General features: G+C 36.2%; 1 protein-coding gene across 1 annotated transcript; it reads right to left on the bottom strand.

The window, feature by feature from the left end:
• Positions 1–4,491: 4,491 nt before the first annotated feature.
• LOC126876093 (unconventional myosin-XVIIIa-like) lies at positions 4,492–18,636 on the bottom strand. The gene is made up of 5 exons (XM_050639001.1): positions 18,474–18,636; positions 15,412–15,761; positions 14,671–14,786; positions 14,181–14,362; positions 4,492–4,814 (listed from the first exon to the last, which is right to left on the bottom strand). Exons 1-5 carry the CDS (start codon positions 18,634–18,636, stop codon positions 4,492–4,494), a joined length of 1,134 nt encoding a protein of 377 aa, XP_050494958.1.
• Between the last annotated feature and the right edge of the window lie 8,945 nt (positions 18,637–27,581).

Genomic DNA, 27,581 nt, shown 5'->3' with positions numbered 1-27,581 from the left:
ATCGATAAATGAAATGAAATATTTTTCTCCATTGAATCCGGTGGTCTTAAAGGGACCACATACGTCCGTATGAATAATTTCCATTATTTCCCTAGCCTTAGTTCGATTATTTTTGAAAGGTAAGTTATGCATTTTGCTTTCTATACACACCCTACATTTCAAAAGTTCCTTTTCAAATTCATTCGGTATGCCAGTCACTAGCTGCTCTTTACCCAAAATCTCTAAATATTTAAAATTTACGTGTCCTAGCATCCTATGCCATCTTTCCTTTTTACTCGTACCACTACGTTCGGCGCTGTTTACTAAGTGCTTCTTCCCTTTCAATATACTTTTTATTCTATATGTCCCATTCTCTTTGAACGCTACAGCTGTAAGTTTATTATCCTCATCTATTACTTTCGCAATATTTCCTTTGGAAATAACCGTATTCTTATTGTCTGTTAGTTTACCTAAACTAATCAAATTTGCGGACATTTCTTTCGCGTAAAATACTTTCCTCATATTTATTTTATTTTGTTTTCCGAATGCTTCAAAATAACTTATAACATTCCCAACTTTTGTCGCTTTTATCGGTCTATTATCGCCTAAATATATATTTACCGGTTCTTTTAGGTCGATAGATTTATCGAAATAATTTATATTATTAATTATGTGATCGGTACAACCGCTATCTAATAGCCACACTATTTCGTTCTTACTTCTTTCATTCGTCTCACTGCTGTTTGCTGCGTGCACCGTTGCTGTCCATATGCCTGCTCTTGAGTTTCCATGCTCGCCCGTGCCGGTTGTTGATTGACGATGAAAGTTTCCACGTCCTCTGCTCGTATTGCCTTTGTTCCCTCTTCCTCTGTTTCGACCACGTGTTGGCCCATGCCAATAGCCGTTACTGCTTCCCGCTTGGACGCCATTTTTACACTCTCTCGCAAAGTGTCCTAATCTTCCACATCTGAAGCAGCCTTCCTTTTTTGCAGAAAAGGCGTTGGTTTGCCTTTCTCCTCGATTGGATTTATTTTTCTTCTCTGCTAACTCTATTTTATTTTTTACATACGCTACCGTTTGATCCTCTTCTTTCAATGCGTCTATTATGTCCGCTATGTAGCTGTATTCTTCGGGTAACGTATTCAGCATGTAATTCAGCTTTTCCCTCTCACTTACTTGTGCGCCCGCACTTTTTAATTCATTGATTAATTTTTCAAAGTCGTTAAAGAATGATGCTGAATCACTGTAGTTCTCCAGTCTTATGTTTTCCAATCTCCTTCTGCATACGATCTGCAGTGCCGTCGACTCTTTCAAGTACATTTCATCGAACCTTTTTATTATATCATACGCCGTTTTTCCTTCCCTAACATACTCCAATTGTCTGTTCGATATTGCACTATAAATTATATTTATCGCCTTCAAATCCTTTTTGTCCCAGTCTTCGTCGTCTCTTTCGTTCTTCATTCTAGTTGTAACAACCTCGCATTCCTTATATTTGAGAAACATCGTGATTCTTTGCTTCCACATTCCATAATCCTCACCATCGAATATAGGTATCATGATTTCCGATCTCTCCATTTTAATTGATTCTTCTTTTTTTTTCTTTTCTTACTCAAGCGTTCCTACGTGCTCGAAGTATATTTTGTTCCTCTGAAAGTTTTTTTTTCTTTACTGAAAACTCACTCGCAAGATCGTAACCACGCACTAAATATCTTGCAAAACTAGTAACCACGCTCTGCTACCATGTTAAGGAAATTCGAGGATTTGGGAATACAAATAATTGACTACATTTCCCACACAACAGTTATACATCTATATTACACTCTGAAGAACGTCTTGCACGCACGCTTGTCGCCAACCGACTATCCTAGATTCTTCTAACATCTGGCAACAGTCTTTTGTCTCCACTAAGACCTTGACGCCCTCTGGCCCTTACACACACACTCTCATGTACAGTGTAAATATATCACTTCCCTTAACACAATTATCCCACGTTAGGTTCAATCAGGTTAGTCCCACGCGAAATTGATCCAACCATGCGAAAACGAGTGTATTCTGATTTCTGTCGCAGATACTTCTGGCTAGTGCACTTCTTTTACGCTTCTCATCGCGACTTTTGACGACTAACGAAGATGTACAGCAGTCTGACTGTCTACATGAAAATGATCATGATTGCGGTCTGTGTACCGCCCGCCCTTCTTTCTGTTCTTCCGTTAAAGACTGGTAAGTTGATACTGATGAATTATGCGATCGAAATCCTATATAATGGCTACAAAAAATATTTGCATCATTATTCTCGTTTCCTAATGAATCGCTGTTTTAATCAAATTTTATATTGCATCAAATTTCTGTAGTTACACGAAAGTACTAAATTATAGAAAACTTGATATACACGGATTTAATTAATTGATAAATTAGTCAATATATAGGCATTATTATTTCACGTGAAATTTTACAACGTCAAAAACCTAACATTCCTGTACGAGCAGTATTAATCACAAATTGTGAGAATGCCTACTGATAAGAAAGAAAGATAATATAGAAAACGCAGACTTATGGAAAGAGAATCCCTGACATTAGACACGAATACGCGATTTCACGAAATATTTTATGGTATATCTAAGATAGAGAATATATATAGAGTACATATAAGTATATGTAATATCGGAAAATAAGGATAGAAATTTTTTTTCGATTACTTACAATTTATTAATATTAAATTGAATATACAAATATAAATTGGACAGAGAACGATATTTAACGGAAACTAAATGCAATACTCGTATCTATATCAAATAACTTTACAGTTATTTGATCACTCTCGTCACAACGAATCTAACACACACACTCCCTCTCTCTAACAACTCTATCAATTCTCACGACTCTACTCTTCGACGACTCAATTAGCTCTGATCTTCGCCAATACACTCCTGCCCGGTCGTGCTCGCTCTTGCTCTCGTCCTCTCACACACATACACACTTTTCGGCTCACATACTCTGGCCTCTCGATTGCCACTCCTTGAAATATGAAACCGTACCTCTGTTTTGTCGCTGCTTATCCTTTCTCGCGTCGCTGTTACTAGGCGCTCTTGGATGTAAACAAACCACGAAAGACGACGTACACGGTGTTTTCTAATTTCAGCCGATCTCCAATCAAAGCTATTCTACGATATTACACTCGGCCTTTCCTGACAATCACATCTGCCCTCAGATGTGCTCATCAGCGCCGCTCGCACTTACATCACTATCGTCAGCATTCCACCATTTCATGTGATCGGCTGCCGTGGAAGTTGTACGTGGCCCTTCGTGCTCCCCCTCTCGCTGCACTATGTATCGGTCATTTCGCAGGACTTTTATCACCCGATACGGTCCAAGAAACTTCGGATGCAGCTTTAGCCCGGGACCCTTCTGCATCCTCTCGATCGCCACTAGATCTCCCGTCCTGTATGCTGTCGCCTTCTTACGTCTCTTGTTATACGTCCACTTGTCTCGGGCTTGGATCTCTTCGATCCGTCTCTTTGCGTCTGTACGCAACTGATCTCGTTCCTCTTGGAACACCACGGCCTGTTCGTCCTCGATGCTATTGCTCTTCTTTCGCTCTTCCTCTATCTTCCTTTCCGTTGTTTGTTTACACGTTTCACTCTTGTCAGGGGCTTTGATCGTCGTGGCAGCGTCGTGACATTTTCGTAGGCTCGGTTCGTACATGGAAGACGCTAACAACTTACCATCTACCGAGACTATGATCTCTTCTTTTTCGAAGGTCTTCACGTTCATCGTGTCCTCGACAATCCCGTCGTCGTCCTCGTCATCCACATCCTCTGTATATCGAATCTTCGTATCGATATTATTGGAGGGATTCCGCACGTGCGACTTCCCTTGTCTTTTCGTTCACCTTGCATTGACTCTCTTCGAGTCTATCCGAAAACTTGAAACAACCCTCACACCCGCAACGCTATCCTTCTCAGTAAATTTGCAAATATCGTCAACAACATCCTGTTGCTGTTGTTTAGCCAGATTCTTCCTCCTCGTGATGTTCGCTAAGTCCTCCTGCTGGCCGCAAGAATCCGACGAGGACACCATCTCTTGGTCCACTTTACCAATCACCACGTATCTTGCCACTATTCTCCGTTCCTCCGACACTCGCTGCACAGCTGCCCGATACTTCTTCAAAACTTCTGCTAACTCTTCTTTATTTTCTTCCAATTGCGACAGTAGCTCAGTTCGTTCGCGACTAGCTACATTAACACGATCTTCTGCTTCGGAACGTTGCCGCAGTACTTCCTGCAACGAAGCCAGCGTCTCATTCGGTTCTTGCTCCAGTGCCTGTTTCGCTTTAACTGCAACTGCTCTAGCGCATTCTGCATCTTCTAACTGGTTCTTCAGCTGTGCTACTTCCTCCTCCGTTTTGCTACCAAATGTTAACTCCTCAAGCTCTTGGCCCAATGTCCGCAATCTTTTTTCCTTCAATTCGATTTCCAATCTTGCGCCACTAAGGTTCTGTTCTATGGTAAACTACTCCGCGATCGCGATTTCTTTTTCTCTAGCTAATCTTTTACGTTGCGCTTTCTCTTGCCGCAGATCGTTCATTAGATTCTGAGTTTCTGAATCAAATTTGCGCTGTTTCTTTTCCAGAAGATTATTCCTAGCTGTTTGTTCTTCCAACAGTAGTCTCAAGTCGTGCATCTCGCCATTCAGACTTTGCACGCGTCGTTTCCATTGTCCAACAACCTGACGTTGTTCCTCGACCTCTTCGTAAGCATCAGCTAATTTCTTCTCCAATTGCTTCTTAAATCCAACCAGTTGCTTAAGATCATCCTCATGTTGCTGGGCACTCACTACATTTTCAAATTCATTCCTCAACGCTCTCTTTAGCTTTGCCCAGGACTTCGCGCATCGCTCTTGTCGTACGAAGGCCTGAGCGGAGCCTGCGAGTAATTTCTTAGCATAGGTCACCATGTGGGCGTCTGACCAACCACACACTTCTGCCATTTCCTCGAAGTCTTTCACCCACTGATTTACACTCAGCAGATCATCCCCGCTGAATTTCTCTAATGAGTCTTCCACGTCTTTAAGACTCAACATCGAACCGACGCATACCTTCTGGTGATACTCATCGCGGTCCTGATACACCGCTCGCGTGCCTCTCCTGTATTCTCGCGCGCCTTGTTTGTTGTCCTCGCCTTCACTTTCGTCGGAGCTCTCTTCTTCCGACGATACATCGTCTCCTTCTAGGGCCGCCTGTAGCCGCGCGCGTAGTTCGGGTTTTCTTCCCGTTACCTTCAACCCCAAGCTAGCCAGACGCGCTCTCAGCTCTTTCGTCCTCAGCTTCTCGAGGTCTTTGTCACAGACGAAATTCGAGCAACTGTATATAACAAACCGAAATTCCGAACGCCTTATCGCGTGTGACCGTCCGGTCAGCACCCGTTCTCAGCCGCCTGAGTGGCATTCGATCACTCCAGCCGTTCTCCGAATTTTACGCTAAGTATAAACAAAACCTTCTCCCACTCCAACGAAGGGAAGAATATAAATGCTCCCTTCAAAATCATCCAGTCAGTCTAATAAAAAAATTCTTAACTAATCCAAGTATCGAAAGTGTATCATCGCGAACCGAAAAAATTGTATAAATTGAGTAAAAAATAAAAAGAACTTAATCTCCTTTTCGGAAATTAACAAGTTCCTTATTTTTACCTTAATTTTACACGACATCTTCAACGTTCGCCATTTTATTCTATTCTTTTTCTACTCCCGCACAAATAGCTCCGTTAAATCGTGTCGTTTTCTGTCCTATTCAATCCCGGCTGAGCCCCCACTTGTAATATCGGAAAATAAGGATAGAAATTTTTTTTCGATTACTTACAATTTATTAATATTAAATTGAATATACAAATATAAATTGGACAGAGAACGATATTTAACGGAAACTAAATGCAATACTCGTATCTATATCAAATAACTGTGGCGGATGGAAAGAGAGTTGTGCGTTTCGTCCCGGGACTACCGGTGGACTCGTCAGTAAGGCTATGCCCGGTAGTCCCTGCCTTAGACGTAGAGGGAGTCTCGCTAGGTGCGGTATTTGTATCAATCGCTCGTATATTCGACCGCTAGCGAGTTAGACAGACTCGTTGTCGTCGTAGCCCTCTAGTGTTGGCGGTTGGTACCAGCGGATCGCCCGGGAGGTGTCGCGCCGCGTTGATGCCTCGACCTGTCTGCGTCCCATTGATACCGATCCGCCACATAACTTTACAGTTATTTGATCACTCTCGTCACAACGAATCTAACACACACACACTCTCTCTCTAACAACTCTATCAATTCTCACGACTCTACTCTTCGACGACTCAATTAGCTCTGATCTTCGTCACGCTTCGAACCCTTAGGAGTAGATCGACCAGGTTTGCACGCTCTGTTCAACCTGGCAACCAGCACAGATCTCGCACCGGATATAGGCAGATTCATCTGTGCGAGCTTACTCCTCAGCTCCTCCAGCGTCAAATCCTCTTCACCCGACAATCGTTCGTCGTTCTACGATATTACAGTATATATAGAGTAAGAATATATATAGAGTATATATAAGTACCAAAAATACATCCTAAGACGTGTATGCGATCTACGCTGTATGGGACGTGTTATAAATGGTTTCCGCCACTCAACCGCATTTGAATTTGTGAACACGATCGAACAATTGACACGAATTATTAATTCCCGTCTCTACTCTAGTAACGATTTGCTTTGGAACGAGGTCGAATCGTTCTGATTCCGCGCATGATTAACAAATAATTACAGAGGACATCAATTACTTGGATGGTGTTCGCCATTTCAACGTAGCATCGATGACATCCGGTAATTGGACTCAAAGTGATTTGCTTAAACCGATTAATTTGATCAAACCAACCAATTACTTTAATTAATGCAAGCTGTACTCGAGATTCGCGCATCTTGTGTATACACACCGGGTCAGACAAAAGTTTTCATTCATCCCAGTAGAACTTTCGTAGTCCTTGAGGACGAGTGTCGCTTCTCGTGCATCTAAAGTTTCGTTCAAATTAGCCGATTTATTTGAATTCGATCGACTGGAAACCTCTTTGTCACTGTGAATTTGTTACTTAATTGATACTCTTATACGCCTTTGTCCTTTAAGCTCTTACATCCATTTTTAATTAGTCAAGTCGTTTGACTTTTCACAAGTATTTTGAAACTAGTTTAATAGCGCGAATCTACTTTTTTTACTTGAGATTATCTGCTATTTTTATTGAAATGTATATGTACGTATATACACTTTTGAATTTTAGCCTTCTATTATTCTTATATCCTTTAAACGTCATTTCAAGCTTCAAGCGACTTTAACTCAAATAGCTCGATTTCAAGTTCTAACGTATACTGTAAAGCACACTTGCGAAGTGAAACAGTAAACACGATATGAAAACTCTCTCCCCAGTAAGAAATCGAATATCCAATTTCAATCGTGCTTCATCGATGAAGCATCAATGCTACGTAGAAGCATCGTGGCAGCCGCAATGCGGATCCGTTGCGGATCCGAACAAAAATTTCCTGGCACGATCGTTTTCGTAACGCTATTAGCCGTTTCAGTATCAGGGATGTTTTAAAAATCCGTATCGGATTGTCGAAACATACCGTTCAACGCGTTCACGCTTCACTTCATCAGCTATATCAGAAACGTTACACTAAAGAGTCAAAAGGTTGCCAAATATTCGTGCTTTACCTTTTGTTTGTGTGACGTTCTGTAATTGGTTTTCCAATTCAAGAGGTAATTTATACATTAGTTTTTTCTTTATTTGGTTTACGATTATTTGAAAGAAAAGTAATTACGAGAGGAAACTCTGATAGACTAGTGACAAGCTACGTTCGGAACCGAGCGCGTTGTGAATTGACAATCGTAACCAAACATCGCGACACAGTTCACCACACTACGCGTACAGCATGATCACGCTGAGTGGCGTTGAAACGGTTAACGTAACTGCGCGTACGACCGTCGAATGGCAAAGATATTCAAGCTGAGAATCGTCTTCAGATGCTATAGACGACAACTGTACTGACTTTCAAGGAGAAACCATTCGACATGGTCTTATGCTTGTGCCGGGACCTGCGGTTTGCAGTCTCTGCATCTGCTATCATTCGAAGCCGAAGTGGTGCCAGGTGATCTCATGCAAACCACCCGTAGTGAGTATATGCTCATTAGTTAAACACTTAACACAACCAGAGAGAAACTAAAGCATACCGTTAACGCTTGCACGCTGGTCGTTAAAGCACATGCTACGCGAATAGGGTACACAGCGATTCATCTAACTTGCCTTGAATTACTTTTACAAAGAGAAACATGGACAGGAATAATTTTTTGCTACGAGTCGTTTAATTTATTCGTTCGTTAGGACGATTGGTCTGACAAATTCAAAGTCTTGTTCCGTATAAATATTTTTAAACAAGCACGTCATAAGCTATGTATATTTTTTTTATCGCAACGAAGAAAGTTCAGAGAAATGTTGAAATTATTAATTACAAAAGAAGACATTTACGTAGTAAAAATGTTAGCGAAAACATTTGTGAAAAAGTTACTTGTTATAAATTCTAGAAAAAGAAATATTGAAAATCACGTCCCATTTATTCAGTTGCACGTATGAAAAGGATTTTGCATTCGCGCAAAAAATCCCTTAAGGATACATATTTTATAATAATTGGAGTGTCAAAGTTATTACGCGGATTGGCGTACCTTAACCACGTGCCTTTTAATGAAACTAGGTTATTCATTTGTTATTCGTTCCTAACTTTCAACTTTATGATTTTTGCGGAATAAAATTTTATATTCCGGTTCAGTTTATAAATGATTCATTTTGAATTTAATAAAATTAGAGTTACAGCAGTGCAATTTAACAAAGAACAAATAATCATTTGTACTTTATTAAAATGTTCTTTTAGCGTCTCGTTTTAATATTTCTCTAATAATATTTTGTTAACCGTTATATTTAAATGAAGGTTTTCAAAGCAGAGACGTACTTTAACGTAGGAAATGGACGTACATTTATAATGAGAATTCAGAAGCAAAAATATTTCATACGAAAATAAATATTCCCCATGTGTAAATAGCTACGTTATGACTTTTATATGTATCTAACGTCTTTCCATGCAAGGTAACGTATATTTGCATCTGTGCTTCTTCGCTTCTGAGTAGTAAAACCTGGCATTCATGCGGCTGATAGGTAGTTACGCGCTGACAACGAAAAACATAAAATGAATAAAAAGCATGAGCCATCCTATAAAAAAAATAAAGCTGCTTTTATCTTTCATTACATATTCGTCAGAATATTGTTAATAAATATTTAAGTTCAGATTTCAGCTTAAATAAATGCATAGGATTGGACATTTATTTATATATGTATCTGTGAACGCTTTTTGACATAAAATTTTTATAACGACTAAAATGACATATTCCGATATTAAATTAATTTGATGAGAATAAAAACTGAATTTTTTAAACGAGATTTTGTATGAAGTTACATTTATTGGGAAAAATTCATTCTTTTATAATATGATAAAACGAGACTCATAATAGACTCTGTATAAATCATTTCATGGAATATTATGTGTATGTACATGTGTTCTACGCTTTTATTATAAAAATGCTAAATGAACGTAACGATCAAATGCATCGACAAATGCATAGAACATATCGATTGTTATTTTGAAAAATTGATTATCTTTTATTTGTTTCGAACTACAAATTGATTGAGACATTCGTGTTTGCTAAATTGCGAATTTAACGCAATGAAGTCGTCTGAATGCCTTGCGAGCATGTAAATATAGCGTCGAATTAACAGGTCAATTACTTGAGGTTGGAACTGAAAGAAAGAGAAAGATGGAGGAGGTCTTGCCTTTGAATGCTGGACACTTCTAAAGCCCACAGTTCGCTGAAATTGCCAGAGAATTCAATTAAATGGCAAATTAAACCATTGAACTGAATCTGTTTCCAATCGTGAGCTTGGAGGTTCTACCCTTTGAATTTTTAAACCAGTCACCCTTCTTTTGTACGTATGGTAACGAATATAATTCATAAACTAATGAAGTGTGTAATTCAATTGAAAGCTCTTTTCACTGAATTCAGTTTAGACTAAGAAAAATGATATAATAACGAAATTATCAATTTACAATTTATAGAGCGTATACTTTATTCGAAAGTGAAGTTTATTACTGCAAATATTAGTTGGCTATTTATAGCCTGTTTGAAAAGGTGATTTAATTTCGATTGATTTTCGATAAGTTTTTGTTGGTTTACTCAGGTTAATTAATCTCCAATAAAATAGAAATACCAATCCGGTAGTATAATTGCTTTCTTGCTTATTACTTTTTTACTAATTAGCGATGCACGATTCCAGACCAGTAAATATTTTTCCATCGGGAGAAGTCAGGTCGAGAGATGCAAGATTTATACGCTCGTTCTGTCAGTTATCCCAGTGTCTGTTACGCGATAGAAAATGAACGAACGGAATAATAAATGCATTATCGGCATGAAGATTGCTTGATGTAGGCCACCGCTTTTTTTCTATCCTTCCGATACCATTTTTCTTTTTTTTTTTTTTTTTTTGCGAAACACTTTGCTAGTCGTGAGAAGCAGCAATTCCCTTCTGCGAATCAATTACGGTTCACGAGAAATTGTATTATAGCCTGGAACGTATTCAAATTATCTTCAATTATTCTCGGCTGTTTCCATTTCCATTCGTCTCTTACGTAAGTACTCGTTTGATGTACGTACATAGTGAGACAATAATCGTTAACACCTTTAATGTCTTCGGTATTATAGAATAAGACGCGAAAATACGTTGAAACCTGACTTTTAGATTCGCGAGACTCTATAAGGCTTCGAAAGTCTCTTGTTTCAGGCCGAATAAAAAATTGTAGATGAAGAATTACATTGCGAGGTCTGCTAAGGAAAATTTTAAATTGTATCGTTGTAATAGGATTATTTCAGCGAGGGAAATTACGTGTTGCGTGCGAAGCCACGAGCTTTCTTTCAGGCTAATATACATAATTGTCCCATCGAACTTTCCATCTAAACCGTTGCGCTCACACGTGGATTTTGCATTTCAATTTTCTTACTTACAGTCCAGTCCAGTGAGACCAAGTTAAATTTTTCAGCCCTCCGAGGTAGAATATGTTTTATAGAGAGACGTACAACGTCATGAAGGGGAGACAGATCAATAAATTGGGTTATCTTTAAATTACTGACAATCATTTCATCGACGCGGTTTCACCGACACCGAGTCCCCCGGCAACGCCTGTCAAAGCTTATTTACCGATACACTGAAATCAACCACAATCATTTTACCGACGTCTTCCTTTGTTGACAGTTATTATACTCGCCGCCATATGTTATCGTTGATTATACATCTTTATTTACAAATTCGTTCCTGTGTATAACGAAACAAAGGAAGAAACGAAAATGATACGTTTCATGACGCATTGTTAAATTATTAATTAACGAGAGTTACATATCTACATGAATGCTTTGAAATGTCAGTTATAATTCATGAAAATGGATACAAGCCATTTTACTATACATAAATAGAATTATAAAGACATGTTACGTACTAATGCTTTTACGAAATATATTTCTGTATACGTTTGACGTTTCTGTATTATTCCTTATGTGCTTTCTGCTCTTGTGTTTAGCTCGTCGGAAGTAAAAATACGTTAAGCGAATCAGCTAATCTATTCGAGCGTTTCAACGGCTCAGTCTTCTCTTATGCAACTACCAAAAGAGAAGATAAGTCTTTGGTTATACAACATTTCATAACGTCCAAAGTAACGGGGCACTAATTAGTTGAAACTTTAAGACAGACCAGATATCAGTCATCGTCCGTAAATACATTTATTACGATCGTTTAAAGTTTAAAGAAACACCGTTATAAAGTCGTAATACGAGACAAAGCGATTCAGAACTCGAATTCATTTGTTGGAACGACGCCATGGGCAAAAGTAGATAATGAAAAACTTTCTTCCAAAGACCATTTGATAGCGCCGACGTAATCAAGAGTGTGACGATATTGCCAGAGACGTTTCTGCAAATAGAAGACTAACTTATTTACGAATTGCCGTAACACGATTGCCGCTGGTAGTATGGTTAGTAATCGCTTTATTGAATTTTCGCTTGATGTGACATCGTCGAGAGTTTCTAGCGAAATTCTTCTCCCTGTAAAACTATGTTTCTACAGCAATGGCTGTAATTTTCGAGTTACCGTTTGCGAAGAAATCTTTTTCTTTGTTACGTGTAATAGATTATTTTTAAGTTTTAAATTACATTGGTAACCTTCTATAATTTATTACTCGAAGGTGGTAATTTTTTCTTAAATAGTTTGTTTTTCCTATAATTATTTTACTACAGAATCCTCAAAAACATGATGTATGTATATATATCCTGAAATATTATCAGTCTATTGTCAAGTTATAGAACATTATGGAAATTGCCAATTAAAGTCATAAAAAACAAAAAATAAGGAAGTTCGTTAAAATATGTGATTTTCCAATCAAGATATAGAATTTATTCGAGTAATATAGATTACGGTAGAGATGGTGACGGTAACAATGAGTGGACTGATTCTTCGTGCGAAAACAAATTGGAAGCGCAGAGCGATGTATTGTTTCAGCGAATATCGATTTTAAAGCATGGTTTTAAAGCACGGTATAATCAATTTTTTTACATAAAATTATATTGTATAGGCTATTGTTATTTAAACATTTTAAATTGGATGGTTTTTACATATGCTAAAAAAATGGAAAATGATGATGATGAATCAATGACACGTAGAAAATTATAATCTATTGTATTGCTGTTATCTAATGGTGTTGTAGTTGACTGTATGGTGGATGTATCTAATGGTGTTGTAGTTGACTGTATGTTGTTCAATATTGCTATGAAACTCTTCTGATTCATTGTCACTTATACGAAGGATGGAAGTATACGAAATTGATAAAATTATTAATAATATTTACGAAGAGAAAGTAAACTGTTGGATATATGACAAAATAATTCTATTTTAAATAAGAGACTGGTCAGCGTGGTTATTTTGTTTACAAAATCAAACGAATTTAATGAATGTAATGGTAAGGAAATAACTATAAGTGGCTGTTAAACTATTTTTATGCTTGAAAAGTAATTCGCAAAGTAATGTAAAGCAGTACTACTGAGTTGTACATAACCTCTTTCAGAATTTATTCTTAACCTCTTGCTTCATAACTTCCTTAATTATACTCTTCAAACTTATTGACTACTTCGATGTTGTTACGAACAGAAACTGATAAAATATTAATCTTAAATATAGATTGAAATGAAAGCTTGTCACGTAAATATATATATATATATGTACTACTTACTCAAACTATGGATCACATAACCTATAAAAAAAAAAAAAAAAAAAAATTATTGTACACTATAAAGCAAGAGGTTAAATCTTTAATCTGTTAAGAATTAAATTTTTTATTGTAACTGCGAAAATTATAAAAGTACCAAGCGAAGCAAGTACGGAATATATGCGGAATATGAATCGCTCAACGAACCAAAGAGCGGCTCAGTGACAAAATTAGTAAAGTAAAGACCACAAATATTACAACATTATATTCTACCACAAAATAATTCTCTATACAAAAAAGGTACACAACGAATCGATTTTTCACAACGATAAGAGTCAACAGAACCAATCAAGACCAGGCGAGACTCTCATAAGACAACGATATCAGAGGGATCAAATCAGCGACTTCAATCTATGTTACAGAGTATAGTTATCAAGAAAAATTGCTCTTTTCATGAAAAGTATGGTAATGATACTCTTATAATACATTGTATATCTGGCAGTCGGATGTGCCCGTGGCCATCGGAAATGTAAAGACGACGCTTTTAGAAAGTGATAGCGCCATCGCGTTTTAAAAACTTTTACTTTTTCATTTACCATTACGAAGATTGTGATGGAAGAACGTAATGGGGTAAAAGACGACAATTCCTTAGTAAAGAATGAGATTCTATAGGGATCGATGCTCGTTCCGTTGGGTGGTTCATTCGAATTTTGATTGGGATTATCGGGATGGAAGGGTCGAGAGTGTCACGTAAAGTTGGTACTTGGGTGGTAGTAAGAAGGCTGAGTCGTAACCCAACTACTTATTTTCCTTTATAAAAGATTCTTTATCTAAAGATGTGTCACCTGCATATCTTGAATGATCTCCAATCTCAGTTGTATTCTCTGCTTGCTCTTCTTGAAATTTCTCATCTTTTTTTTTTTTTTTTTTACATTGATCATCAATTTGTGGGTCCTTATTTATTATTTCTTGTTCTACTTCATTAATCGCAGCGTTCTTTATGCTCTCTGTCTCACTACTTTCCTTACTTTAGAAATTGTTTTTGTTTTTATTTAAATTTGTTACATCACATTTATTTACTACTAAACCATCTTGAATTGTATTATCTGTACATTCCTGTGACTTATTTTTTTTTTTTTTGATTTTCTGGAATATCATGCACATTCTTTATAATATCAGTCGTTGATTCTGATATTAATGAAGAAGATACATCTACTTTTATCGATGATTCTACTTTATTAATGTCACTGCGCACTTTATCTAGTTGTTCCATAGTAAAACATCAAGATTGTTACAATTACTTAAGAAGTCATGGATTGTTATTTAAATATTTACTGCACTTTTCCATCAATGTAACCCTTTATGACAGTTTGACATTCTACAGAACACCAATGCTGTATCAGTTTATATTTTTCTTCATCATGAAGTTTTATTATATCACCTAATTCTTCCTGATGTTTTTTTTTCTTTTTTTTCAATTTTCAAATAAGAGTGTGTTTTCTATGTGAATCTTTTAATTCTTGGTTCGCCTCGAGTAAGCGATTATTAACATCTTTGGAAAGTTTTTGGACGTTTTCCAGTTCTTTTCTAAGAAAATTATTTTGTTCGTTCATATCTTTTACTTTACCTTCAATTTCTACCCTACGCAATATTTCAAATTTATTTTCATTGACAAGGATCATTTTTCTTATTTTTCAAAATCCAGTTTCAATTTATTAGTTTCTTCTTCATATTTATATCCAAAATCACCCACTTTTTTATATTCACCCTTTAGTTCGTCTAGTTCACATTGAAGGACAGATTATTTGTCCTTGTGGTTCAAGAACTACATTTTATCTCTTTTGCATCTTTAGCTCCAGCTTCACGTTCCTCCATTGAATTACTAACACATGAATTAAGTTTGGCCTTTTTTTTTTTGTTCCAGCAAGTCAACTTCATATTTGTGACTTATGTTATTTCTTCTAATTTTATTGTTAGTTCTTCAATTTGTATTCCAAAAGATTGAACTCTTTTTACGTGCGTGTGTTTTTTTTTTTTTTTTTGTAACTCGTCGAGTTGCAATTCTAATTTTTGCACTTCCTCCTTCATGTCCTCTATGTGCTTCTCGAACTCTTGTGTCGTCCTGTCTTTGTCGGAACATTCTACTTGAAGATCAGCGAGTTGATGCTCGGGATCGTAATTCAATTTTTGGTCGTTAGCAGTAATAAGCTCACGTAACTTCACTTTTGAACTTGATCTTGTTTGGTCTTGATTGTGTTTTCGTGGTGCTTGTGGTGTTCTAAAAGTAATCGTCACGTTGCTTGCATTTTTAGTGCACATTGATACACTGCACTCTGCACAGGCAATGCTTTTGTTGTCATGAAATCTCTCTAACTTTTCAGTAACAAAACCTTTTATTTTATTATTTAATTTTGGATCATGCGCCCCTGGTGAAGATACATTATGTGTTCTCTTTACCTTTATTATGCACACGTTTTCCTTTTGCTCTCAATTTTTCGATCATCTTGTGCTGTTCTATATATTGTGTTCTTATGTTCTTCGCATATAAATCCTGTCGATTGATTTTATCTTTCAGTTGAGGTACATGTTTAATTCTTTACCTTTTTTTTTTTTTTTTTTTTATGGATTTCTTGATAATCTTTTAGAAGTTGCTCGTTATATTTGGAAAGCTTTCTCACTTCGTCTTCAGCTGTTTCCTAACGGGATTTTTCTTCTTCAAGTTTTTCTGTAATCATTTTTTCTAAACTTCTCCATTTATTCTGTTCTTCTTCGAGTAATTCATTACGTTTCGGTATCTGACTATCTTTTCCTTTAAAACATTTTATTTTATCAGAGAGTTCTCCTATTTTCAAACTTGCTTCATTTAAGGTAACTTTATGAATTTCCGATTGATGCTTTAACATTTGATGTAAGTCTTCTATTGCCGTTTCACGTTCTTTCAACTCTTCATTAAATTCGTTGTTTAGCATATCCACTCGAGAAATTTCGAGTTCTTGAGCATCGTTTCTTCTTTTAGAAATTTGGCTTATTTTCTCTCGCCTGCTGCTACATGTTGCTGTCATTTTATCAACTTCTTTCTTCTTTTTTTTCTTTTTTTTTTTTTTTTTTTAACTTAAAATCTTGATTTAAGGTTTGTGTTTCCCTATATGATTTATTATTATTAACTAGTTCAACATTATTTTCAGTAGATTTTTTTTCGCGTGATTTTTATACTTATTTAAATAGTTTAACATGACCAAATGCATCGTACGTCAGATATACCATTTTTAATAAATTGTCGCCTTTACAACTCGAGTTACCTCTGAACGAGTCGCATGATTGATCAATAAGCCATGAGTAATTATGCAAATTCAATTTTTTTTTCATCTATTTATTTGAATATTATAATATTATAGTCTTATAATATTATAAGACTTTACATTGAATATTTTATTAAAATTGTAAGTTTTTCATAAACGCTTCAAAATCCACAGTCTATTGATCAACTCCTCTATCCTTTCTCTTTCTCTTCACTAAAATAGATAAATTCCTAATGTAGTTTGTGGATAATATTTTTTTTTTCTAAAGCAAATCACATTTATCATCTGATATATTTTTTGAAATAATTTCTGTCTGTACATTTTCTTCTTTTTCCTTACTCCTCTTTCTCTTTCTAATGAATTCTTTTTATTCCGTAAAATAGTTTTTGTATATTCAATTTTGTTAAGTGCAATCCTTATTTCTGATAACTTACTTTTATTAGATAATTCTTGTGAATCTTCTACTACATCTTCCATATCATTTTGAGTGCGGCTTCTACCTTCAGTAAATTTAATATCTTGAACCGTATCATTAATTTCAATAGCTCTTTCGGTATCAAGTAAATCGCACTTATTATTTAATATACCTTTTGAATTGACTTCTGTCTCTGCAGTTTCTTCTTTTGTATCTTCTTCGAGTTTTCTTTGTTCTTCTAATCCACCCTTCTCATTTTGTAGGATCTTCCTTGTATTTTCATCTTCTTTAACTTTGACTTTATCCGATCTCCTAGGTCTGCCTCTATGTTTCGCTTCATCAGTTGCTATTACACCCGTTACTGCATTATCATTTTCTACAGATTTATACCTATCGCTATCACTAGCTGTGTTCGTTAAAAGACCTTCCCTTCGTTGACGAACTTATCAGTTGTTTCGTTTTCACTATCTGAAATTGATTTTTGTTTAACACCTCTTTTTTCTTCTTTGGCAAATTTATTTTCTACATTTTCCGATGCCTTTTGTTTATTAATTATTTCAGACTTGTCTTCGATTAATTTCGTCTTTAAAGCGCTTCGCAAAATTTTATTTGTGTTTGATTGTCTGGTTTGATTATAAACAATTTCTTCAAATTTTGGCGAAGTAGCAGGCTTTGCAGCAACATTATAACGACTGCTCCGTTTACTACTATCTAACATAGATGGAGATGGATTCTTGTCATCTTTATTCTCTAAAGACTTCTCTTGTGTATTAGCATCTAAATTTCTCGACATAAGATCTGCTGAAGTTTTTGATTCTGTAGTGTCACACGCATTTTTCGCTGTCATCATTTGGTCTTCTTCTATAAGCAAATGTTCATTATTGTAAGCATTATCTCTTGCTGTTTGTATGGATTCTAATGATATATTTTGTTCAACGTTGTCTATTGATTTTGTATCATTTTCAGCAGTTGATTTACTAACTGCTTCTAATTCCTTCGTTTCAATTTGGTTTTCTTTATTTGTATCGCCGTCCAAAATATTTCTCATTGAAATATTATCCTTCTTATTATGATCTTTTTCTGCTTCTCCTAAACTTTTACTTTTTTGTCAAACCATTCTTGTAAATTTTGAGTATCTTGTGACGAAGATGGTGACAAATCATTATACAATACTGCAATATCTTCTTTCCTTCGTTTCACAGACTCTTTCTGGTATTCTGTTGAGCTATTGACATCAAACATTAAGTCTGTTTTAATGAAAATATAATCCTGTGAAGCGGTGTCAATTGATACTTTCTTTTCATAAGAATTTTCTACATTAGACTGCAATTCTTTTGAAAATTCTTTCAAAACCATTTCTTCATTTCCCACAGTAACGTCTGTTTTCTCCAAGCTTTTGTTCAAATTATTAGAAACTAAACTACCCTGATAACTCCGACTAGTCGCTGCTTTAATAGTCTCCTTTAACAGTTTTCTTAACTTGATTTCGTTCTGCTTCTGCATAGCGTCTAGTATGGCCCGAATACTTGGATCCACACCAGTAGCCATAGGGCTAACAGAAGATGTGTCTTCTGATTTTTTGCTCATAGTGGTTATTGTACTGTTGTTGGAGTCTGTACTAGCGAAGCTATTGCGACGAGTACGATAATATTTAAAAGAATCCAGTTCTTTACCTGAATATTCTTCTTTTCGTGACCAGTTTCAATTTTGGTGATGACCGTAGTCCGCTTTCCGTAGAAGTCGTTTTCACGCAAAGTGAGCTGATCTGCAGAGGTCCGCTGATCCCTCAATCTTCAATGATGCACGTATGCCGAAATGCGTAATTTCGTTTTCTTGAAGTTGATGGATCCTGGCACGGATCGCCAAAATGTCACGTAAAGTTGGTACTTGGGTGGTAGTAAGAAGGCTGTGTCGTAACCCAACTACTTATTTTCCTTTATAAAACTTTATTATAAACACAAAATAACACCGAACCGGAGAATAGGGGTTGTATGAGTACAGCAACTGGAAGAGGAACAAGAACTGTCCAAGCTGGGTGAAGTCTCGGTTTATATACGTTTTGGTTTTAGGATGTTGAGGAGCTAGGTGTAGGTTATGATGTAGAAAAGTGTCCGAAGGTCGGGGGCCCATATTCTATCTCTGATGTGGACTGAGGTGCGTCACAGCCTTGGTGTATGCTATGATGATAAGGTGGTGATGTGTCCAAAAGTGTCCGAAGGTCGGGTGTCGATGTATTATCACTGATGTAGGTTGAGATGTGATTGATGTCACAAGAGCTTGGTCGAATATTAACTTTCAACAACTCTTTTCAAGCTCACCAGTCACAAGCCACGGTTTACTGAATACATCTTTTTGGAAAATCCTTTTTAGATTTTCGTACAAGGAACATGGTTTGTTTGACAAGGGATTTTCTTTTGAAGCAATTTGGGGTGACAAAAAGGTCTTTTTCTTAGGTAGCTTATCAATAAAAATGTTTTATTAATGACGTAACTGGAACGAATACTAACGAATTTAAATAAAATCGACGACCAAATGGAATATATCTTCTTTTCAATTTTCATAAATCGAAAGCCCTATGGATACGTATAAATGTTTCTTTTACTCGTAGTAAATTATTATTATTCTATTATACGTGTGTATACTACAGAAGAACCATACTAATAGGCACCAACAGCTTTCATCTAACATAATATTTTCATGGAATCTTATAATCATCTTCGCCTCATTGTCTCCGAATAAGTCGTATTTAACAACATTTCGAATTTCGATTTGTTGAAAAAGCCGCTCAAATTGATGCACAAATTTGACTTCGCAAATCGCCTTTTTGCACTCCCCGTACTGGCGAGAACGAAGATAAATGTTCGGCACTGAGCTACTGCTCAGTTGCTACGAGTTAATCCTCGTTTTGCTTCAAGTAAATGAAACGCTCTAATCTGTAAGACGTCCATAAGATTCGGTTGACGGTGGCTGTTTCGTGTTAATCGGTGTCTCAATTTTCTAATTTAATTATTGTGCTCGATTTAATGACATGGCGATCTGGTCCAAAAAAAAAAAAAAAGTGACTCCTTTTTTTGCTTTGATATAAGATTTTTATTTTTACGTATGAAATATGGCGAAGAAGTAGTGACCTCTCTTTTATCGATGTAATCATATTAGGGGAACGCAGTAAATGGCTTCTGCAATATCATGGAACTATTCGTATCCCTCGATTAATCAAGTTCCCCTAGGTCAGTGGTTCTCAATTCTTGAAGCGTTTATCGATTAAAAAGTAGTTCTAAATCTTCTTCGATTTTCTCCAAAGAATTTTCAAATTGAATATTTAAGACAACATTTAATGAATTCAAATTGAAACGCCTTATTTTATCACGTAAACGATAATTAGGAAAGAGAAAGAATTCGTATTCTATATAGAATACATATTCCATGCAAAGTGTTCCAACAATTTTTAAACCTTTACAAATTTTCCATAACATACTAAAGGAATGTCAGTAATTTGTCATCTCAGTATGCCAATTTCCTTAAATTATGCCAATTGCCAATGTATGCCAATTTGTATAACATTTAAATCCACCTTTTATTGGTAATCTAAAAATCATTACTTTCTTCAATAATATAGGAAATAATACCTTAAAAATTGCTCAAGAAATACGCAAAATGCGTCGAAGGTAACCGAGCCAAAAAGATAATAAATAAATAAATAAAAAAGAAATAAATGAATTTAATAGTAAACACGTGGGTACTTGTTGAAATTTGCACCATTTGACGCGAGCAAACCGTTCGAAAGGAAAACACGTTCAGCCGCCAAAGCTGTGGAATTGAGATCACTTAATTCCGTTTGAATCCATTCATTCTCGTTTAATGGCCTATTTGTTTTCAATATCATATCATTTCCAAACATATCGTTCCCGAAAGGCGAAACAAAATGGCAAAACAAATGTGAATACATATCACGAGCGAAGCAGAAGTGCGAAGGTTCTTCGGAACGATAATAATAAAATTGCATGGGAACTATGGATGGAATACAAGGCAAAGGTGTAAATGGTATTATAAGCTTTGAAACGACCGTATGGAACGAGAAAAAATTGATCAAAAAATTGAGTTAAGCCCTTTGAAGCTAGGAACAACACGCTTTGATGTTTTGTTTAAAAGAGAGAGTTACGCAAAAATTGTATAGGTATTCCCTGAAGGTAAATCAGATTTTGTTGCCGAGTAAATAAACGAGATTTCAAGTTTCTTTCGAATATTACAAATTTAAAGGTTTTGGTGGCATTTTATCATTAGTTCTATGATAATACAACTTTTTCATGAATTCTTTTATTATAAAAATATTACTTCTAAAATCCCCGCTTTAAGGGACCAAATCACATGGCTAAAATTTTTAATCTTTTTGATAGATAGTCGCTGTTGATACTTGACCGAGTATGGTCATATAGTCGGTTAAATAAAATTTCCATCCTTTCAAATATATATTATATTCGTCAGTGGTAAATGTTATCTGTGTTGGCATAGTGAATAAATATATTGACGTTCCGTGTTTTAATCAGCAGAATCGTAATCAATACGTGTTTTCTATGTGTATAGAGTGTTAAAAACTTACTTGTTATAGCCGTGGGAGATGGTGATCTGTTAGAAAAAATGGATCACAAAATTGATCTGGAGTATAATTTTCAAGGACAACAGTTTTTATTGCGTCATAAAGTTCTCATGACGAGGAAACAGAAATGTTATAGTCCTTACACGGATATAACATGTTCTTTTAGAAAAAGCTGTTTAAAATTTCATTAACCTTTACTCTGTATTTATTATGTTGTTGAAAGTATGTTTCAAATAACAGTTAATATAAGCATCAAAATAAATAAACAACAATTAATTAGATAATATCGTAATAATATAATATAATGGGTGTAATAATAAATAATAAAGCTTAGAAAATGTGCTCTTGATGAAACCGGTGAAAATTATCCTTTGTTCCGTGGTATATATAGGGTAAAACGAATGGTAGACCGCAGCATAGTGGTTTCCAACGATCCACACTTGTTCTAATTCCTCACTCAACGTCTTTCGTGTCCATTGACGTAGAAAAAAGTAAGTTATTGTAATATCGGAATATATTAAAGGTGTAATTTTGTCCGATTAATTATAATTTATTAATAATGGATTGAAAATACAGACATTAGTTAGACAGAGAAACGATGTTTGATTAACAGGAAAACTAAATGCAACGCTCGTATTTACAACAAATAACTTGACAACTATTTGGTAACTCTCTCTCTCTCTCTCTCTCTCTCTCTCACTAGCAACTCTACCACTCGACAACACTCGCAACTCAATTCTAAAGACTCTATGCTTCGACGTCTCGATCAACTCTGATTCTCGCAACACGCACACTTTTCGATTCGCCTTGGATAGCGAAACCGTCCTTCTTCTAACGCGTTTTTAAAACGCGATGGCGCTATCACTTTCTAAAAGCGTCGTCTTTACATTTCCGATGGCCACGGGCACATCCGACTGCCAGATATACAATGTATTATAAAAGTATCATTACCATACTTTTCATGAAAAGAGCAATTTTTCTTGATAACTATACTCTGTAACATAGATTGAAGTCGCTGATTTGATCCCTCTGATATCGTTGTCTTATGAGAGTCTCGCCTGGTCTTAATTGGTTCTGTTGACTCTTATCGTTGTGAAAAATCGATTCGTTGTGTACCTTTTTTGTATAGAGAATTATTTTGTGGTAGAATATAATGTTGTAATATTTGTGGTCTTTACTTTACTAATTTTGTCACTGAGCCGCTCTTTGGTTCGTTGAGCGATTCATATTCCGCATATATTCCGTACTTGCTTCGCTTGGTACTTTTATAATTTTCGCAGTTACAATAAAAAATTTAATTCTTAACAGATTAAAGATTTAACCTCTTGCTTTATAGTGTACAATAATTTTTTTTTTTTTTTTTTATAGGTTATGTGATAAGCGTCATAGCGAAGCAAACGCAATTAGAGATACGTAATTATTGACTCTTGATAGTTAATCGTTAATCGTTAATTGTTGTTCATCGTTAATCATTAATTGTTTTTGATCGTTCATCGTTAATCGTTAATTGTTGTTGACAGTTAATCGTTAGTCGTTAATTGTTGATCATAAATTGTTGACTGTTGATTGTTAATAATTTAATTAACTTTTTTGTTGAACATCAAGAGTATTTCTTTCTTCACCCACTATCCACCTCACATCGTTATTCTACATACGGAAGGCAAGATTGATATCAAGTTCGAAGGACAGACCGCAGATGTCTGGTCTCTGCTATTACCACGAGACCTTTCGAGACCGCGCAAGGAAGTGCCGGGCCCCTTGAAACTGGACCCAGTGAAACGAGACCAGCCGTCCGTAAACGCGGCATGTGGCGATGGCTTTAGTATCCCGTCGCATTTTCGTGACGGACAGGGCACCAAGGATCTCTTTCCTCGTGAACACCGGTGTCAATATAAACGTATACCCGTGCAACAAACTACGCGGATCCGCGAATAAAGATACGTACGAGCTGTTCGCGGCGAATCGAGTGGTCGAAGCAAACCGAAAACGCCTTTCGCGAGTCAAAACGCGTCGTCTCTGACGCCACAATGTTAGTGTCACGACCGGCATACTTCAAATCCGATGGACTGACGATGGAGATAAAGATGTGGCGGCACTCGGCGACAATCGGCGGCAATATCGCTGAAGTGTCTAATGAACCATCAACATCCCAACGGTCCTTCCGCCGAAGGTTCTAGAAAAAAGAGCACGTGGCAACGGTCGCGGACGCCTAGCAAATGCAAATGCATGGTGGGGATGTTGAGGGATGACAAAAGAAAGTAATCGGATTCGATCGAAAGTCAAATCATAAGAGCTTCAGTCTTGGAAAGTCACGCCTAGAGTTTGGAAGTGGATTGTAAAGTGAATTGTTGTTAGAAAAAAAATAAAGTTTCTTTTTTTTATTTTTCACTTCAAATTTCTTTTTTTATTTTGTTATTTTACGTGACATTAGCGCATCCGGTATCGGCAACAGCGCGTGAACGACAAATGGCAGCCGCTAGGATTCGTTACAAAATCTTTGTCTCCCGTGCGATTAATTCTGTATTTGGAATAATTTTAAATATATTTGACAATATCAAGTATCAACTCGTCACGTCATTATTTAAATCATCTACCACAAATCCAAAAACAGAATAAGGAAAACAGAGAAAAGAACAAATAGAAAATTAAGTTGCTAACATGTTTTTCTATAATAATATTTTAACATCAATATTGTAATACGCAATGTGAAAATGAAAAAATTGGAAGCAACCGAACTACGGATGAAACTAAATCACTTCGCTGCTTGTAAAGATAACTTTTAGTGTTATAAACATAAGTCAAGTAGCAAAGAGCATAAATTGAATTTACCCAAACTCTTCTTGAAATCTGACAAAATGATTCTTTATTTTGTCAAAAAAATCTTTACGTATTTTCCATTCCCATTCGTCGCTTTTTTCAGTGACGTGTTTATCGCTACGTCGAAACTCCGTCGGGTAGCAGTTAATTTCATTTAAAGTAGAAAACTATTCAGAAACGTGTATACGTTACACAGCAACAAACCAGTCACCCTGTTATTACCTCGTTCTCAACAGTTCAAATTTCAGGGACAACCGACTACTTAGTATCGACCCAGTACGTCATATTTACTCGCCAAAAGTATTGTAAACGAAAATTGTAACCAGACGTGCCGTTAGTAACTACCATTTTTCGCGAAACTTCTTTTTCATTTGGCGGAAATTTAAACAAACCCCGAAACACCGTGGCGTTTTGCAACTGTCTTTAATCCTTTAAGATAAAAAAGATTGACGCAAAATTTTGACGGGATGAAATTTCACGATATATTCAGGTGAAACGATGCGAAATTAGAGCGAAGCTTATAATGGGAATATAGTTGTCATAAAATGAGATATGCAGAATATATTAAAAAATAGAGTATATGTAATACGAAACTTTATATTATTCATGTTATTATGGACAAAATATCACAATATGTTCATATATTTAAATCTCCTCCGAAAAAGATTATTGTATGTAGAACACAGTTTAACTGTATTTTGAATTCTTGTTTATCAGATCACAATTGATAAGTTGATATTAGGATGATTATCCTCATTTGAAACAATTTTGTGACTGTTACTTGTCAATATACTTTATATCTTATGTACATTTTAAATATAGTACGCAAACTCGAAGTTGCAAGGAACATTAATAAAAATTCAATATTTCAATAACGCCTTTCATGATTATAATTAAATATTTTTTCAAAATGTCGCATCAGTGTTACATCTAGCACCCCCTCCCCCACACACAAAAGTTTACCAATTTATAATATATGTACTAGTAGATTGACAAGTTACGATTTACAGGTTATATAGAATTCTATTTTATGATTTTATAATTTTTCGTTAAATAGAATAATCAAATAACTTGCAATTAGTAAAATTTAATTTGTTTTATCGTCAAACTTGTACAAGGGAACATATTAATGCTGGTAACTTTAGTGACTTGCAAAATTTCAATAGTGCAAGACAGGCCAGATATTCAATTGCAATTGGTTGCTATCCATATTTTCATCGGTCTTACAATAACCTTATGTTATCAATTATGAATTAAAAAGTTAATGAAATCACAACTCACCCAAGGCCAATGGGTATGACTTCTTTTCGAAGATCGATTGAAATCTCGAGTTTGTTGTTTGAGATATTCAGTTACCACAAGACAAAAACACCACTCCATTACAGCCGACGTAAACAAAACATGACAGATTCTTCCAATTCTCGGACAACAAACATAGGCTTACATACTTACTGTTTTAAAGTCACAGTCTGTCGTTGAACTTTCGCCAAGTAACTTGATACGTACATATACACGTCCCTCGAAATCAGTTTTCGACGAAAATACATACGTGACATGTTATGTTGCAACCGAACGTGAATTTCTCGCGGGAAATAGCCTGATATCGTTTATTTATGCGTCTCTCAAATACGAATTTTACTATACACTTCGTTTAAGGCACGCCATTTTGCAAAACGATTATCGAAAGATTACTGCTTACATCGAGATCAAGAATAGATTCGCAGGAAGCTGGATGCCGCGATTTCTTCCCGCGCTTTACTTTCTTTCGAAGTTGTGTGTTACGCCGGGCGACCCTCTGCCTGGCCCAGGTCACACACCGCGGGCCAGACGGACACCAGATGTCCGCTCTTCCGTACGGCGTACCCTCAATAGCCTTAAGTATCTTCCATAAATCTCAGGAATTTCCTAGTAGAGGCCCTTCAAACCAAACAAACGTCTGTTTCCGAAGAATTTCTAAAGACTCTTGTCTACCACGGCGTGACAAGGGAAAGTTAGTTTTTCTCACGTATGCTGCAACTTTCCTCCCACTAACCACTTTCTCTCGAGGGCGGTTAAGACCCTTCGTTTAACCAATTAAACACGAAGACTATTTCCCTCACTCTTCTAACTAAAATCGTCACCAACAGATCCGATGGTCCCGTGCGCTAGACACACCCACCCTTAGCTTTCCTCCGACACAACATCGTCACTCAACTTCACTTCTTCTACATCGTTGGAAAAGTCAACTACTAAGTCTACCGCTAATGCCCATCGTGCAGTCTAAGCATAACGCGAGAGTCGGTCTCGGTATTGTCGAGCCTACATTTCCTCTCCTAAATATCTTATAGTGCTACGTCCACTAATACATTGAATCCAATTACAAGAGCCCTGCTCTAACGTACATATCTATCTTATCTTCGTGCGATAAGTGATTATCTCTCTATCTATGCTCATCAGTGTAATCTAAGTGTTGGAAATATATAATTTATAATTCAGTGAATCACAGTGTTATACAAACTCAATCACCCCTATTATCTCACCGGAAATCAGGGGATCGATCAAGTCGTGGTGTCGATTGTTATAATCGTAACGGGAATTTACGACTCCCGTTGACGTCTCTCCTAGCGACTACGTCTCCCCGCGATTGGTCGAATAAACATTGTGATTGGTTGATTTCCTGCTGCCATATTCGGTTTCGCCGAGAATCGTGAACACGTACGCTGGAAGCAATGCGGGGTAATTATTTAATTTATTTCATAATATTATTTAACATATATCGTGAAAAGTTCTGAATATTCGGATTCTTCTGTTATCGTTTCATCGTATGTTAGCATTATCAGCTCTCGATATCGAATTGACAAACAGAATTTTTCTCATGCAAAGTAAGTCACATTAAGTATATGTATATGTATAGTCGAAGCAATGCAATTAAAAATTATTCCATTTTAATTGGAATTATTTATCACAGACATTTTACCGAGCATTCATTTTATAAATCTTATACATATATATATGTCGGAGATGAAAGAACACCGGAGTCTGTAATTGAACAATTGTAGTTATTCAATCCGATTGTAATTGTTCGAGAGTTGTGATAATGAGCTTGGGCTCGAGGCGGCAGTCAGTCGCCGAACGTAGCCGC

The sequence above is a fragment of the Bombus huntii genome, unplaced genomic scaffold (genome assembly GCF_024542735.1).
Source record: "Bombus huntii isolate Logan2020A unplaced genomic scaffold, iyBomHunt1.1 ctg00000064.1, whole genome shotgun sequence".
Lineage (NCBI taxonomy): Eukaryota > Metazoa > Arthropoda > Insecta > Hymenoptera > Apidae > Bombus > Bombus huntii.
This window is presented reverse-complemented; position numbering and strand designations above follow the sequence as displayed.

Excerpts from the sequence above, each read along its gene's own strand:
- LOC126876093 (XM_050639001.1), bottom strand. The coding sequence starts at position 18,636 with ATGAGCAAAAAATCAGAAGACACATCTTCTGTTAGCCCTATGGCTACT. Across the intron at positions 14,787-15,411 it reads TAGAGGACATGAAGGAGGAA|GAAGAATTAGGTGATATAAT; the intron begins GTGCAAAAATTA and ends AAAAAACATCAG. Across the intron at positions 14,363-14,670 it reads TACATTGATGGAAAAGTGCA|TAAGGAAAGTAGTGAGACAG; the intron begins GTAAATATTTAA and ends CAATTTCTAAAG.